At 40.9% G+C, this 14,875-nt stretch overlaps 1 protein-coding gene across 5 annotated transcripts in view; it reads left to right on the forward strand.

Moving 5' to 3' along the window:
* The first annotated feature begins 3,510 nt into the window (after positions 1–3,510).
* Positions 3,511–14,875, forward strand: part of LOC135541537 (beta-1 adrenergic receptor-like) — a 35,464-nt gene continuing 24,099 nt past the window's right edge. For all 5 annotated transcript variants that reach the window (XM_064967857.1, XM_064967869.1, XM_064967846.1 and 2 more), the window contains exon 1: positions 3,511–5,482. In XM_064967857.1, coding sequence (XP_064823929.1) covers positions 4,128–5,480 — 1,353 coding nt within the window. In that variant the 5' untranslated portion in view covers positions 3,511–4,127 and the 3' untranslated portion in view covers positions 5,481–5,482. The remainder of the gene's footprint in view (positions 5,483–14,875) is intronic.

Genomic DNA, 14,875 nt, shown 5'->3' on the forward strand with positions numbered 1-14,875 from the left:
GGGGAAGAGGGACTCACTCCTGAGAGGGCACTGAGAGAGTTAGTGGTAATGCATCATGGTGTCAGGGAGCAGTACATGCTTTAACTACAATTCAATTACCGGTAAGCATCTCAAACAGTGGTCACCAACCGGTCGATCATGATCTCCAAGCCATTCCTAGTCGATCACCAAACATTTCTGTAAAAAACCCAATGATTAAGCCTTGCATTCCAATTTTTTTCATTTGTTTTTATTTGTTTTTAGCACCAGGAAGGCAAAGTGTTCCCATTTTTAACCATTTCCTGTGTCTGAAGCTAGAACGCTGACCTGGCGGGCCCAGAGAGCAAATCAAGTGCACCTATAGGTCTACCGGTGGCCAATCAAATGGCACAGATCACCGTGTCTGCACAGTTTCCTGGTGTCATAGACTGTAAAAAGAAACCTTGAACACACAGCAAAATTGATAATGTAAGATTTCAAAACTTTTAAAGTCATGACTAGAGAGAGACTCAACAAATACAGCAAAGAGTTGCTGTTTATGAGTAAGTTCATGTTTAAATTGTTATTCAGCACTGTCAACTCTTTGTTCAACAGTTTTATAAACCATAAAATGCACATTCGCTACTTCCACTCACGCTACAACCAGCACTGCAGCTGCAATGAATGTATAGAAAAGTGTTTCGATAAACTTATGTTGTCATTTTTGCAGCTTGTGTCTTTGTTAATATAAAGGAATGTTTCACTTTCTCTGGTTATAGGAGTAACAACATGAATTGGTGCATGAGTCAGAAATAATGCAGTGAACCTTAAGTGAAGTTTTGCCAATCAGCTGGAAGACATCGTCCCCTTTTCTTTTCGGAGGGCGGGAGAGAGGAGGGACGGTGAGTCGGGTGAGAGGCAGCCTCACCGCTGTTCCCTTCCTCCCCTCAGACTGATCAGATGCAGGCATCAATCCAGTAAAAAAAATCCTATTATTATGCTCACTCAGCTGTGCTTCACAAGTAATACAACAAATGATCTATTACCAGTGCCAAAATGTCTCTCCGTCAACCCTGTGTCACCTCTAGGAAGATTATAATCCATTTAACCCCCTTAATTTCTCCAAGTTTGAACTTCATTGTAAAATTCATTGTAAAATGTATTTATTTTGTTGCTCTGACAAAGTCATTCCTGAAGATTGTTTATTTCAAGAGATTCGTGATTCATTTACTTCTGACCCTCATTTTAAGGTCAACCCTGTTACGTGAACTGAATTTTCATTTTAATATGGTGAAATTATTCCTTTTTAAATATTTATTTCTAAATTAACATTGAACATTTACAGTCAAATCACAGTATAAAAGCATATGAGCTGGTTGTACTGTTTTTGGCCATTTTCTGGTGTTTTGTGGTGGAAAACTGAGCAGGTCGAGCATAATACCTTAACCCTGTTGCCCAGAGACAGGCTAAAAATGTTTTAACAATAAAAACAATTTTGCACTCCCTGTTGCACACAAAAAGCTTCCATTCCCCCTGTCACAAGGGGATTTATGGCTGATTTAAGCTTAAATGGTCATTGACCATTGACCCTATTACGGTCAATCCTGTTACTTTATTTGGCCCTTAATAAACACTTAATATATAAACATGTTTTTTATGAAGTTGAACCCGTGCTCTTCATGACAGAATGTTGAAATTAGGTCAAATCAAAAAGCCACACTTCTCAAAAGGCACCAAATTGGTGGAATGACCCTAATGGAACATTTACTTTAGAGAGAGCATTTATTACCCATAAACAAATGAGTACAAATGCAGACAGCCATACACTGTACAAATCTAATTCACCTTTTTTTTTCTTAAACTATGGTTAATAGAGGCAAATCAATAAACATACAGTACTGTTATACTGGAATGGACTAAAGGACCCAAAGAAGAGATGCCAGTCAATCTGATCTCTGGTTTGACACAGCTTCTATTTAAATGATCCCTGCAGCCAGTAAAGGAGTTACTGCATCAGCAACGGATCGATACTACAGCCATGTCCTTGACCAAGGTACCTAAACTAAGCTGCTGCGTCAATGAAGATCGTGATCTATGAAAGTCTTAGGTAAATAGTTCATGTTTCTTATCATTATTAATGACCATTTTAGCAGAGGAGTCCCTCATGTTCTGTTTTGTATTCCTCTGAACGTTTGAATAATTCAAACATAAATCAAAATGTTTATCCAAGATAAATAAGAGTCAGAAGCCGGTTTTCATTTCCTAGAAATACGTTTCTAATTAGCAATGGATTTATGTAAACATTATTATGTTTTGGAGTACAAAAAGGCAAGGCACAGTACTGTTCTCATCCCAATTGAATTAGAGAAACAGAAATGACATTATCATTGTGACAGATACACACTGAGTTCGTAAAAGGCATTTTGAAACTTCTGTTAGTGAACTGTCCATAGAAGGAACTACGATGACAACACCCCATAGCACCCCCACGGCTATCTGAGGTGGATGGCATGCCAGGCATTTGCTTGATTGTTCTTCCTCAATGTACTAGCTGGCGTGAGTCATGTCAAGATAACAATCTATTATTTTTAGTGCTGGTGTACTAAGTCAGAAGGAGGGCACTGGTTTCCTTTTCAGCTGGGGGTGTCCTGACTTGCGGTCTACACTTGTTCGAGAAACGTTACCACAAATTGTGTTAGTGTGTCAACAAATAACTGAAGCACATGCCCAGTCAAGAAACCTATCAATTTTCCTCATGGATTAGAATTGATGGTATAAATTTTCCAGCGAATGAGGAAGGACTGAAAGTGTGACAAACAATATGAACTTTTGTACGTTTTTTGGGTAATTCCAATACCATCTGTAACAATATATAGAACAACTCAAAAAGGTCTGTGCAGCATGCAAGTGACAGTGATTCATCGGTTACATAATTGAAAGGCCACAGAATTAAAGGGAGCTGTCTATCTTAATGGGGCCAGCAACGAACGAGCCTGTCAAGTCGTGGGCACTATCAGGTGATGTCAGCAAAGTCATGGGTTAACCTACAGTAAAATCACGTAACCTCCGGCAATGCTCCATCAAGACTAAAAAGAAACACCAGTAGCTGCAGCACTTGATCACACTGAAGAAAACCTTACCTCATACAAGAATTGGTCTACTAACTAATAGTTACCTGCTAGGCTTTGAAAGTGAGTATCTTAGAGTGTTTTCCAGGCATGAATCGCCTGTGATTGGTTTAATTCAAATTCTACCCACTGGGCACAGGCGTCAATTCAACATCTATTTCACATTGGTTCAACGTTATTTCATTGAAATGACGTGGAAACAATGTTGATTCAACCGGTGTGTTCCCAGTGGGGATTGAGTATGTGGTCGTGACTGTACAGTATGAGCAGATTGCTCCCTGACTAGCAGTGTCTCAGTACACACAGGCAGGCACGCTTCACAGCTCCTCCCTCAGCTAGGGTGTGATTAAAGCCAGTGCACACACAGAGAGAGAGAGAGAGAGAGAGAGAGAGCGAGAGAGAGAAGGGTGGAGAGATAGGGAGGGAGAAACACTCAAAGAAGGAGGGGCAGCTACTTGGTGGACTTTTGTGGTTCTTGCAGCAGCGTCACAGCTACTTACTCTCGACAGTGTGGCATCACTCTCATATTACACACAGCGAAAAGCTCTCCAGCCAAATACCACAGTATGTATGATTGGATTTATTTCACAGGTATAAGGCTTGGCCTTCTTTTTGAAATGTTTTTCTTTACTTCTTGAATTGGTTGTTTGTTTCACTATCCTCTCCATGGATGTATAAAACTAAGGCAAAATAAGCAAAAAGGATTGTAAAGTATTTTTTATTTTAATTTGTACATTTTGGATGCATTGCACTGACAAGACAACATGTTGTTGTCAGCGACATTAGAGGAACTTCTCACCTATCTTTTTTGTCTTTGGAGACAGACATCCATAAACCACTGGTAGTGTTTAGAGGATCTGGACACTGGCCAGTGATACATGAAAGCTGTTTTACGTTTGCTTTGAATGAATAGAAGCGAGAGGATGTGACATAGAGAGACCAAGTTCTTGTGAGTTTGACTTTAAAAATGCTAGTACAAAATTTATTTTTTTACCCGTAATACATGAAAAATATATTTTCACTTTGTGTATCTCTCTGCTTATGAAGATGGATTTCAACTTGAGTAGCACAGTGCTCTATGCGGTCAACAGCACTGTGACCCCCTTCCTCAACAATACAGGACCCTACCATCCTGCAGCGGGACCCTGGAGTTTATTGCTGCTGGTGATCATCATCATGACCATCGTGGTGGGCAACCTGCTGGTCATCATCGCTATAGCACGCACATCCCAGTTACAGACTATAACTAACATCTTCATCATGTCCCTGGCCTGTGCTGACCTCATCATGGGGGTCCTGGTGGTCCCTCTGGGGGCCACCATAGTGCTGACGGGGAACTGGCAGCTGAGTGACACCTCTTGTGAGCTTTGGACCTCCGTAGACATGCTCTGTGTCACGGCTAGCATTGAGACTCTTTGCGTGATTGCAGTGGACCGCTATATTGCTATTACAAGGCCCCTCAGGCACAAGGTTCTGCTTAATAAGTGGCGTGCCCGGTTAATAGTGTGTGTGGTTTGGATTGTGTCTGCTCTGATATCCTTTGTGCCCATCATGAACCAGTATTGGCGAGCAGAGGATGACCCGGAGGCCTTGCTGTGCTATCAGGACCCTGCCTGCTGTGACTTTTTGATCAACCGGACCTTTGCCATTATATCCTCTGTAGTGTCATTCTACATCCCTTTGCTCATAATGATATTTGTCTATGCCAAAGTTTTCCTTATAGCCACACGACAGGTACAGCTCATAGACAAGATCCGTCTGCGCTTCCAGAGTGAGTGCCCAGTCCCCCAGACGCAACAGCTGAGCCACCACAGTAACAACATCCTGCCCTTGGGCTATGGAGGCTCCTGCAGCAGAAGCAGCACCAGCTCAGCTCGCAAGAGGAGCTCCAGGCGAAGGCCTTCACGGCTAACGGTTATTAAGGAGCAGAAGGCCCTCAAGACATTGGGCATTATCATGGGCACCTTCACCCTCTGCTGGCTGCCTTTCTTTGTGGCTAACATAATCAACGTGTTTGACAGGAATGTGCCCCCTGGAGAGATCTTCCGCCTGCTCAACTGGCTGGGCTACATCAATTCCGGCCTCAACCCCATCATCTACTGCAGGAGCCCTGAGTTCCGCACTGCTTTCAAGAACCTACTGGGCTGTCCCTGGTTTTCCACCCCACGATTTAACATCTTCTACAAGGAGCTGCGGACTCGATGCCCCTGCTTCCTGGGTTTGGCTGAGGCAGGGGCGGCCTCTTTTCAGAAGCCCCCTGCTGCTGCCACGCCTGAGGGTGATGAGAGCATGGCCAGCAGTCAGAGCAGCTATAAGAGTTTGGAACCTTCCCCAGGACCCCCACACTCCAACGGCATCTCACAGTTCAGTGACTTCTCAGAACCAGAAAATTAATTGTAAGTTTCTTCTTGTTATGATTTCAAATTTTGCACACTACATTTTCTCATTCCATGCAGTAAAATACTATAAACAATGCATTTAAAAAAAAATTGCACAGATAACTGGGTCTTTCCACCAATTCAGTGGCTTTTGAGATACAGTGCCTTCAGAAAGTATTCACACCCTTTGACTAGTTTTTGTATCACTATACCTACACACAATACCCCATGATGTCAAAGAGGAATGACGTTTAGAAATGTTTACAAATTAATAAAAATGAAAAGCTTAAATGCCAATAAGTATTAAACCCCTTTGTTACGGCAAGCCTAAATAAGTTCAGGAGTAAATATTTGCTTAACAAGTAGCACATAATAAGTTGCATGGACTCACTCTGTGTGCAATAATAGTGTTTAACATGATTTTTTGAATGACTAACTCATCTCTGTACCACACACATACAATTATCTGTAAGGTCCCTTAGTCGAACAGTGAATTTCAAACACATATTCAACCACAAAGACCAGGCACGTTTTCCAATGCCTCACGAAGAAGGGCACTTACAGTATTGGTAGATGGATAAAAACAAAGAAAATAAGACATTGAATATCCCTTTGAGCCTGGTGAAGTTATTCATTAGACTTGGAAGGAAACTGCTCAGGAACTTCACCATGAGGCCAACGGTGACTTTAAAACAGTTACAGAGTTTAATGGCTGTGACGGGAGAAAACTGAGGATGGATCAACAACACTGTATTTAATCCACAATACTAACTTAATTGACTGAGTGAAAAGCAGGGGTGTAAAGTACTTAAGTAGAAATACTTAGTACAATTTAAGTAGTTTTTGGGGGGTTTTGTATTTTACTTTACTATTTATATTTTTGACAACTTTTACTTTTACTTCCCTACATTCCTATAAAAACATGTACTTCTTACTCCCTACATTTTCCTTGATGCCCAAAAGTACTCGTTCCATTTTAAATGATTAGCAGGACAGGAAAATGGTCCAATTCACACACTTATCAAGAGAATAAGTGGTCATCCCTACTGCCTCTGATCTGACACACTCACTAAACACAAATGCATCGTTTGTTAATGATGTCTGAGTGATGGAGTGTGCCCCTGGCTATCCGTACATTTTAAAAACAATTAAATGGTGCCGTCTGCTTTGCTTAATATAAGGAATTTGAAAAGATGTACACATTTTACTGTTGATACTTAAGTATACTTAGAACCAAATACTTTTAGACTTTTACTGAAATATTATTTTACTCTGTAACTTTCACTTTTACTTGAGCAACTTTCGATTAAGGTATCTATACTTTTACTCAAGTTTGACAATTGAGTACTTTTTCCACTATTGGTGAAAAGAAGGAAGCCTGTATAAAATACAAATATTCCAAAACATGCAACCTGTTTGCAATAAGGCACTAAAGTAACACTGCAAAAAAATGTGGCAAAGTAATTACTGTTTTGTCCTGAACACAAAGTGTTATGTTTGGTGCAAATCCAATACAACACATTACTGAGCGCCAATCTTCAAACAGCCCTCACACTAAATTCCAACCTCAGTGTGGAAATATAACAAATCTAGTTTTTGATTGTACTGGGTCTTTAAAGGGAACTTTAGTCAATATACAATTCAATATTGGTGCACAATGTCTGCTTAAAAGATCAAAGGGATGCAAAAGTCCCTCATTTTGTGGAACGACCCAACTCACATTTTCACGTTTCAGCATTTGCGCTATTAGATTTGGTCATGATAATCTTGAGAAGACACTATGGTCCATGTCTACATGTGCTTACGTCATGTAAGGTGCTCAGTGTGTTCAAAATGAAGTGCTTGTGCACATTTTAGCTCTGATGAAAGTTTTAGTCTATTGCCCACAGGACAGCTCAGGCACAGTTAAGACAGGCAGTATGTTTGGGAATCTGTGTAAATGTGTAATGTCTGTGGTAGTAGAAGAAAATATTGTATCAGTGGTCTGACATGTTAGCATTAAATTGTTTTCTGAAACTTTAGGGCTCCTCTTATCTTTAGCGGTCTACAGCTGTGAAGAATGATCTGAGAAGTCACAACAGATCTTTTGTTAAGTAGGACACTCTGAACTTCAAATATCCCTATTTCTCTCTTAATACCATCAAATACTGCCAGAGGAACCTTTTTAATGTTTAGAAATCCCAAAACTGTGAAAGACAAGCTTTTTGTTGTCATGCAAGGCGACTAATTCTCAACCCTCCCGTATCAAAATGAGAAAAAAAAGTTGAGTGACATAATATTATTTCAGTTAAGTATTAATGAGAAAACCACTTTAAAAGTGAATTAAAGATGACAGTTTTATGACAAAAAAAATGCAAGCATACTGTAAACCAACGCAAGCTCTGAACTGAAAAGTTTTGCTTGTAAAATAAAGACAGACCAAATAGTATGGGAAATGAAATGAAATCAACCAAAGTACAGGAATATAAATTATGTAGATGCTATACATTTTCAGTTTAGTCCTAATTGTCTTTTCAATGTAGGCCTATTGATATTTGATATTTTCCTGTAATATTGTTGCAATACACTACAATAAGTTAAATAAGCATTTTACAAGTGTTTACAAGTTTTGTGTTTGTGTTTGTGTGTGTGTGTGTGTGTACTGTCAATCATTCAATACATCTCTATTTAAGAATGAAAATACAAATGGAAGAATACAATCACATCAGGGGGGTGTTGAACTGCTGCAATCCAGAGGGCATGTTTAGGATCGTATCTGTAGTTTAGCGGTATACCTTTGGGAAACGGGAAATGTTTTGGTAATCAAACAATCTCTTGAATCTTTCCCTCACATGTTTCATGGAGCTCACTGGGCATGCATGTTGAATATCAGGGAGAATCCATATTTGGATATGTTCTGAATACATCAAGGTGCTGTGTCCGACTAAAATAGATTTGGCAGAACCAGGTACAATAAATAAATACACTCAATGCTTACATATTCAAAGATAAGCTGATGTGGGAATATAACATTGGAACATAATGTGAAATGTAATATGCGTATTTCCATTATCTTGATCCATAAATATCAAAGTAGTTTGTTTAAACACGGTAGATTAACTAGTTGCTGGTACCATATTATGTTACCTGTAATCCATCTTTGAATCCAGCTCATGTTAACCTTATACAAATTACTATCAGATGTCCACGGTTTTTCTCTAAGAAACAAATATCAAATCCACATCAGTAATATTGTGCTTCTGTAGCTGTATATGTAGCTGTATATGTAGCTGTATATGTAGCTGTATATGTAGTCGTATATGTAAATGTATACTGTATGTAACTGTATATGTAGCTGTATATGTAACTGTATATGTAACTGTATATGTAGCTGTATATGTAGTCGTATATGTAGTCATATATGTAGCCGTATATGTAACTGTATACTGTATGTAACTGTATATGTAGCTGTATATGTAACTGTATAATGTATGTAACTGTATATGTAGCTATGTGTAACTGTATACTGTATGCAACTGTATATGTAGCTGTATGTGTAACTGTATACTGTATGTAACTGTATATGTAGCTGTATATGTAACTGTATATGTAGCTGTATATGTAAGTGTATATGTAGCCGTGTTTATCCAATGACATTGAAGAGTATATCACCTCAGACATCGGCTTCATAAATAATTGCACCGACGACATAGTCCCCACAGTGACCGTACATATCCCAACCAGAAGCCATGTATTTCAGCCAACATCTGCATCAAGCTAAAGGCCAGAGCTGCCTCTTTTAAGAAGAGGGACACTAATCCGGACACATAAGAAATCCCGCTATGCCCTCAGACGAACCATCAAACAAGCAAAATCAATACAGGATTAACATTGAATCCTACTACACCGGCTCTGATACTCGTCGGATGTGGCAGGGCTCGAAAACTATTATGGAATACAAACTAAAACCCAGACGCGAGCTGCCTAGTGACACAAGCCTACCAGACGAGCTAAATGCCTTTTATGCTCGTTTCGAGGCAAGCAACACTGAAGCCTGCACAAGAGCATCAGCTGTTCTGGATGACTGTGTGATAACGCTCTCAGTAGCCGATGTGAGCAAGACCTTTAAACAGGTCAACATTCACAAAGCCACGGGGCCAGACGGATTACCAGGACGTGTACTGAAAGCATGTGCGGACCAACTGGCAAGTGTCTTCACTGACATTTTCAACCTCTCCCTGACCAAGTCTGTAATACCTACATGTTTCAAGCAGACCACCATAGTCCCTGTGCCCAAGTAAGCGAAGGTAACCTGCCTAAATGATTACCGCCCTGTAGCATGTCAGTAGCCATGAAGTGCTTTGAAAGGCTAGTCATGGCTCACATCAACAGCATCCTCCCGGATACCCTAGACCCACTCCAATTCGCATACCACCCCGACAGATCCACAGATGACACAATCTCAATCGCACTCCACACTGCCCTTTCCCACCTGGACAAAACACCTATGTGAGAATGCTGTTCATTGACTACAGCTCAGCGTTCAACACCATAATGCCCTCGAAGCTCATCACTAAGCTAAGGGCCCCGGGACTAAACACCTCCCTCTGCAACTGGATCCTGGACTTCCTGAATGGCCGCCCCCAGGTGGTAAGGGTAGCAACAACATGTCTGCCATGCTGATCCTAAACAATGGGGCCCCTCGGGGGGTTGTACTTAGTCCCTTCCTGTACTCCCTGTTCACCCACGACTGCGTGGCTAAAACATGACATTAAGTTTGCTGACGACAACAGTGGTAGGCCTGATCAGTGACAATGATGAGACAGCCTATAGGGAGGAGGTCAGAGAACTGGCAGTGTGGTGCCAGGACAACAACCTCTCCCTCAATGCAAAACAAAGGAGCTGATCGTGGACTACAGGAAAAGGAGGGCGAAACAGGCCCCCATTCTCATTGACGGGGCTGTAGTGGAGCGGGTCGAGAGTTTCAAGTTCCTTGGTGTCCACATCACCAACAAACTATCATGGTCCAAACACCAAGACAGTCCTGAAGAGGGCACAACAAAACCTATTCCCCCTCAGGAGACTGAAAAGATTTGGCATGGGTCCCCAGATCCTCAAAACGTTCTACAGCTGCACCATCAAGAGCATCCTAACCGGTTGCATCACCGCCTGGTATGGCAACTGCTAGGCATCTGACCGTAAGGCACTACAGAGGGTAGTGCGTATGACCTAGTGCATCACTGTGGTCAAACTTCCTGCCATCCAGGACCTATATAATAGGCGGTGTCAGAGGAATGCCCATAAAATTGTCAGAGACTCCAGTCACCCAAGTCACAGACTGTTTACTCTGCTACCACATGGCAAGTGGTACCAGAGTACCAAGTCTAGGACCAAAAGGTCCCTTAACAGCTTCTACCCCCAAGCCATAAGACTGCTGAACAATTAATCAAATGGCCACCGAACTATTTACATTGACACTGCTGCTACTCGCTAATTATTATCTATGTCACTTCACCACTACCTACATGTACAAATTACCTCAACTAACCTGTACCCCTGCACACTGACTCTGTACCGGTACCACCTGTATATAGCCTCGTTGTTGTTATTTTGTGTTACTTTTGATTACTCTTTACTTTATTTGGTAAATATTTTCTTCTTGAACTGCACTGTTGGTTAAGGGCTTGTAAGTAAGCATTTCATGATAAGGTCTACACTTGTTGGCGCATGTGACAAATAAGATTTGTATATGTAGCTGTACGCTACCATGCTCTTTAACACCAGATCTTACTGTGTTGTGGGACCTTAACTACCAGTTGATTATCAATTTAGAACCTGAAGGTTAATACAGCCAAGAAAACATGAATATAACATCTTTGATGAAAAAGGACTGCATTATAAAAATACACGACAGTAAAGTATGGCCAAACTTTACCAAATTAAAGTGTGAATGTCTCATGCAGAGCAACATGAGCTGATCAATGTTTAGCCTGTATAGAGAAGCTTCCCAATAGTTTAGAGGTTTTTATGTCTCTGCTGGGGCCCCTCTGCAGCCTGTCCAACACCACCCGCAGCTGATAAAGCTTTATCACTGGGCCACAAGACTTCCACTCACTGGGAGACGCTATTTACAAGACAAATAGGCGAAGGGAGCACACGGTTTGGTTACAGTTGGACTGCTAAACATGTCTTACCAAACCAAACCAATTTGCAGAGTCACTCCATACACTATACAGATGCTGGGATCAGGTTTCCTTTTTAATGACTACCAATTCCCTCTAACAACTTCAACCATATGTCACAACCTGGCTCTTAGATGGTGACAAGCAAGGGAGTCCACACATTGGCAATTGAATAACAAAAAACATTTATTAAATAACAAAGTATAAAACTACAAAGGAAAACTAACCTGTGAAGTGTGAAAGTAGGCATGTGAGGGATGTAATAGAGATGCATGGATGAAGGTAAAATGTGTGTAATCTTGAAGGGTGCACCTAATCCAAAATCATAATCAACCAGATCACAAAACAAAATGGTGCTTATGGAGGGAGGGAGGGAGAGAGAGAGATAGCCAAGACTGGGCACCAGGAACTTTTATCTCCTAGTTGATCCCAAACCCAGGTGCAACTTGTCACCTTAACGACCCAATCAGCTCCACCTGTCCCCAATCTGAAAATAAAAGCACAAACACAGAGAGTGAGGCAGGGAGAGTGAGGCACTCACGGCTGTCTGCATCAGTTGAAGGGTAGTGGGCTATGTTATCTTTACTGATCTCCAGCGAGGGTTTGGGGGCAGTTTGGACTCGTTATGAATGCACTTTCTTCTCACACATGCACTATTGGATCTAAAGATTACTTCAAAAGCTACAGAGCTGACGATTGTCTACTAATATGTATAGGCTGGTGACATGAAATTACAATTTTATTTATCCCAACAGTTCATTTGTATCGTCACATTTGTTTCTAGATACATGTTATTTAGCAGACGCTTTTTTTTATGCTGCTATCTCTGAGGTCTTTTACAGATAGAGCCAATCAATTGGGCAGGAACATGGGAGACATTTTAAGAGCATATAAAGTATTCCTTAAAAGTAGCAGAGCCTGTCCAGTTCAACCTGAGAAAGAAGGCTATAGCTCAGTGTAATACTACTCACACCGGCACTGCAATGCTTTGAGATAGATTTGATAATGTCAGGAAGATCAATGTGTCTCAGACAAACTGGGCCGTGGCTTTGACAGTATATCGAATGTGGATGATAAAGCGTGTGCACCATATTACCTCGGCAGGCAGGGCGGCTAGGCTAAGACACGGCATGAATCAGGGATCTGTGGTTAGGCTAGGACAGTGATTCCCAACCGGGGTACTAGAACCCCTGAGGGTACCTGTCCTATCCACAGGGGGTACTTGAGAAGACTCATGAGACCATAGGCCGACTGATAAAATGCACATGAGGGGTACTTCACTGTCTCATAATGGTTGAGAGGTCTTTGAAACGTCAGTGGGACAATACTAACAATTAATAACTATTCTTATTAGAGTGCATGACAAACAGCCCTAAATAGGGAATAGTCTGAGCTTTGTACAAATGACTGCTTATACATTGTTCTCGACAAAGTCGATGCCACATGGGCAATTCATGGTAATTATTTGTTCTCTCAAATGTGATACTGATAGTGCTGAGCATGGGGTAGAGAAAGATAAGCACCCAACACAGAGCAACAGATAGCAGTGCAGCGTTGTGTAGGTTAGCTGTCATCAACAGATGTTTTATTTACGTGACAGACCTCTAGGCACGCAATCGGCTGCCCATATAAGTAGGCACAGTGGCTTACTTTGAGTTTCTGTCACGTATGCACCATGTTGTCTGGGTGGATGTTTTCTACATTTTCCGTTAGGCTTACCCCATTTCATTAATTCCATTTACTGTATGAATAGGACATGTAGTATATGAATAGGACATGTATGGAATAGGACATGTGGAATAGGAATAGGACATGTAGTACAGGAATAGGACATGTAGTATAGGAATAGGAAATGTAGTATATTAATCGAACATGTATGGAATAGGACATGTGGAAATAGGAATAGGACATGTAGTATAGGAATAGGACATGTAAGATATATGAATAAGACATGTACGGTATAAGACATGTAGTGTATGAATAGTACATGTAGTATATGAATAGGACATGTAGTATAGGAATAGGACATGTACAGAATAGGAATAGGACATGTAGTATAGGAATAAGACATGTAATATAGGAATAGGACATGTAGTATAGGAATAAGACATGTAATATAGGAATAGGACATGTAGTATAGGAATATGACATGTAGTATAGGAATATGACATGTATTATAGGAATAGGACATGTACAGAATAGGAATAGGACATGTAGTATAGGAATAGGACATGTAATATAGGAATAGGACATGTAGTATAGGAATAGGACATTTGCGGAATAGGACATGGAAATTGTTAATTCCATACGGTAGTCTTTTAAATAGCACGCATAGCAGCAAAATAAACAAATGGGTTTATGTCCTCAGAATTTCTCATAACAAACAGTAATGTTTTTTGGAGATCTATAGAGTGACAGCTGCTACTGCATTAGTCCTCATGATGCGGCAGCACTACATACAGCCTCTTGTAATAGTTATCACACACTGATTCTCTTTCATAAGCAGTGGCCTGCAGTGGCCTGCTCAGTATGGGTCAGGGGGAAGGTGATAAGACTGTAATGAGAAAGGAAAACACTTAGTGATAGAACACACATTCCTATGTGTCAATCTTATCTTTAAGCACGGCAGTGGGGTATTTGTTTTCAGAAAAAAATAATGATTAATTTTGAGTCAACACTTCTCCCAACATACAGATTATTAAAAAGCAACATAGGCTGTGTTTACATAGGCAGCCCAATGCTGATCTTTTGCCCAATGATTGACAAAAGATGTGATCTGATTTGTCAAAAGACCAATTATTGGCAAAAGATGTGATCTGATTTGTCAAAAGACCAATTAGTGGCAAAAGATGTGATCTGATTTGTCAAAAGACCAATGATTGGCAAAAGATGTGATCTGATTTGTCAAAAGACCAATTAGAGGCAAAAGAACAGAATTGGGCTGCAGGTGTAAATGCAGCCATAGTTGTCAACTCCTGGAAGCTAAATGCCATGAAGAACTTTAGAATTCTAGAGCAGGGTTTGATTTTATTTATATTTGAGAAAAGGCTTAGGCCTAAAAAATAAAGATACGGCCTCTCGGGTGGTGCAGTGGTTAAGGGCCACCAGAGACTCTGGGTTCACGCCAAGGCTCTGACGTAACCGGCCGGGACGGGGAGGTCCGTGGGGTGACGCACAATTGGCACAGCGTCGGAGGGATTGGCCGGTAGGGATATCCTTGTCTCATCGCGCACCAGCGACTCATGTGGCG

This window comes from Oncorhynchus masou, chromosome 1, assembly GCF_036934945.1.
Source record: "Oncorhynchus masou masou isolate Uvic2021 chromosome 1, UVic_Omas_1.1, whole genome shotgun sequence".
NCBI lineage: Eukaryota > Metazoa > Chordata > Actinopteri > Salmoniformes > Salmonidae > Oncorhynchus > Oncorhynchus masou.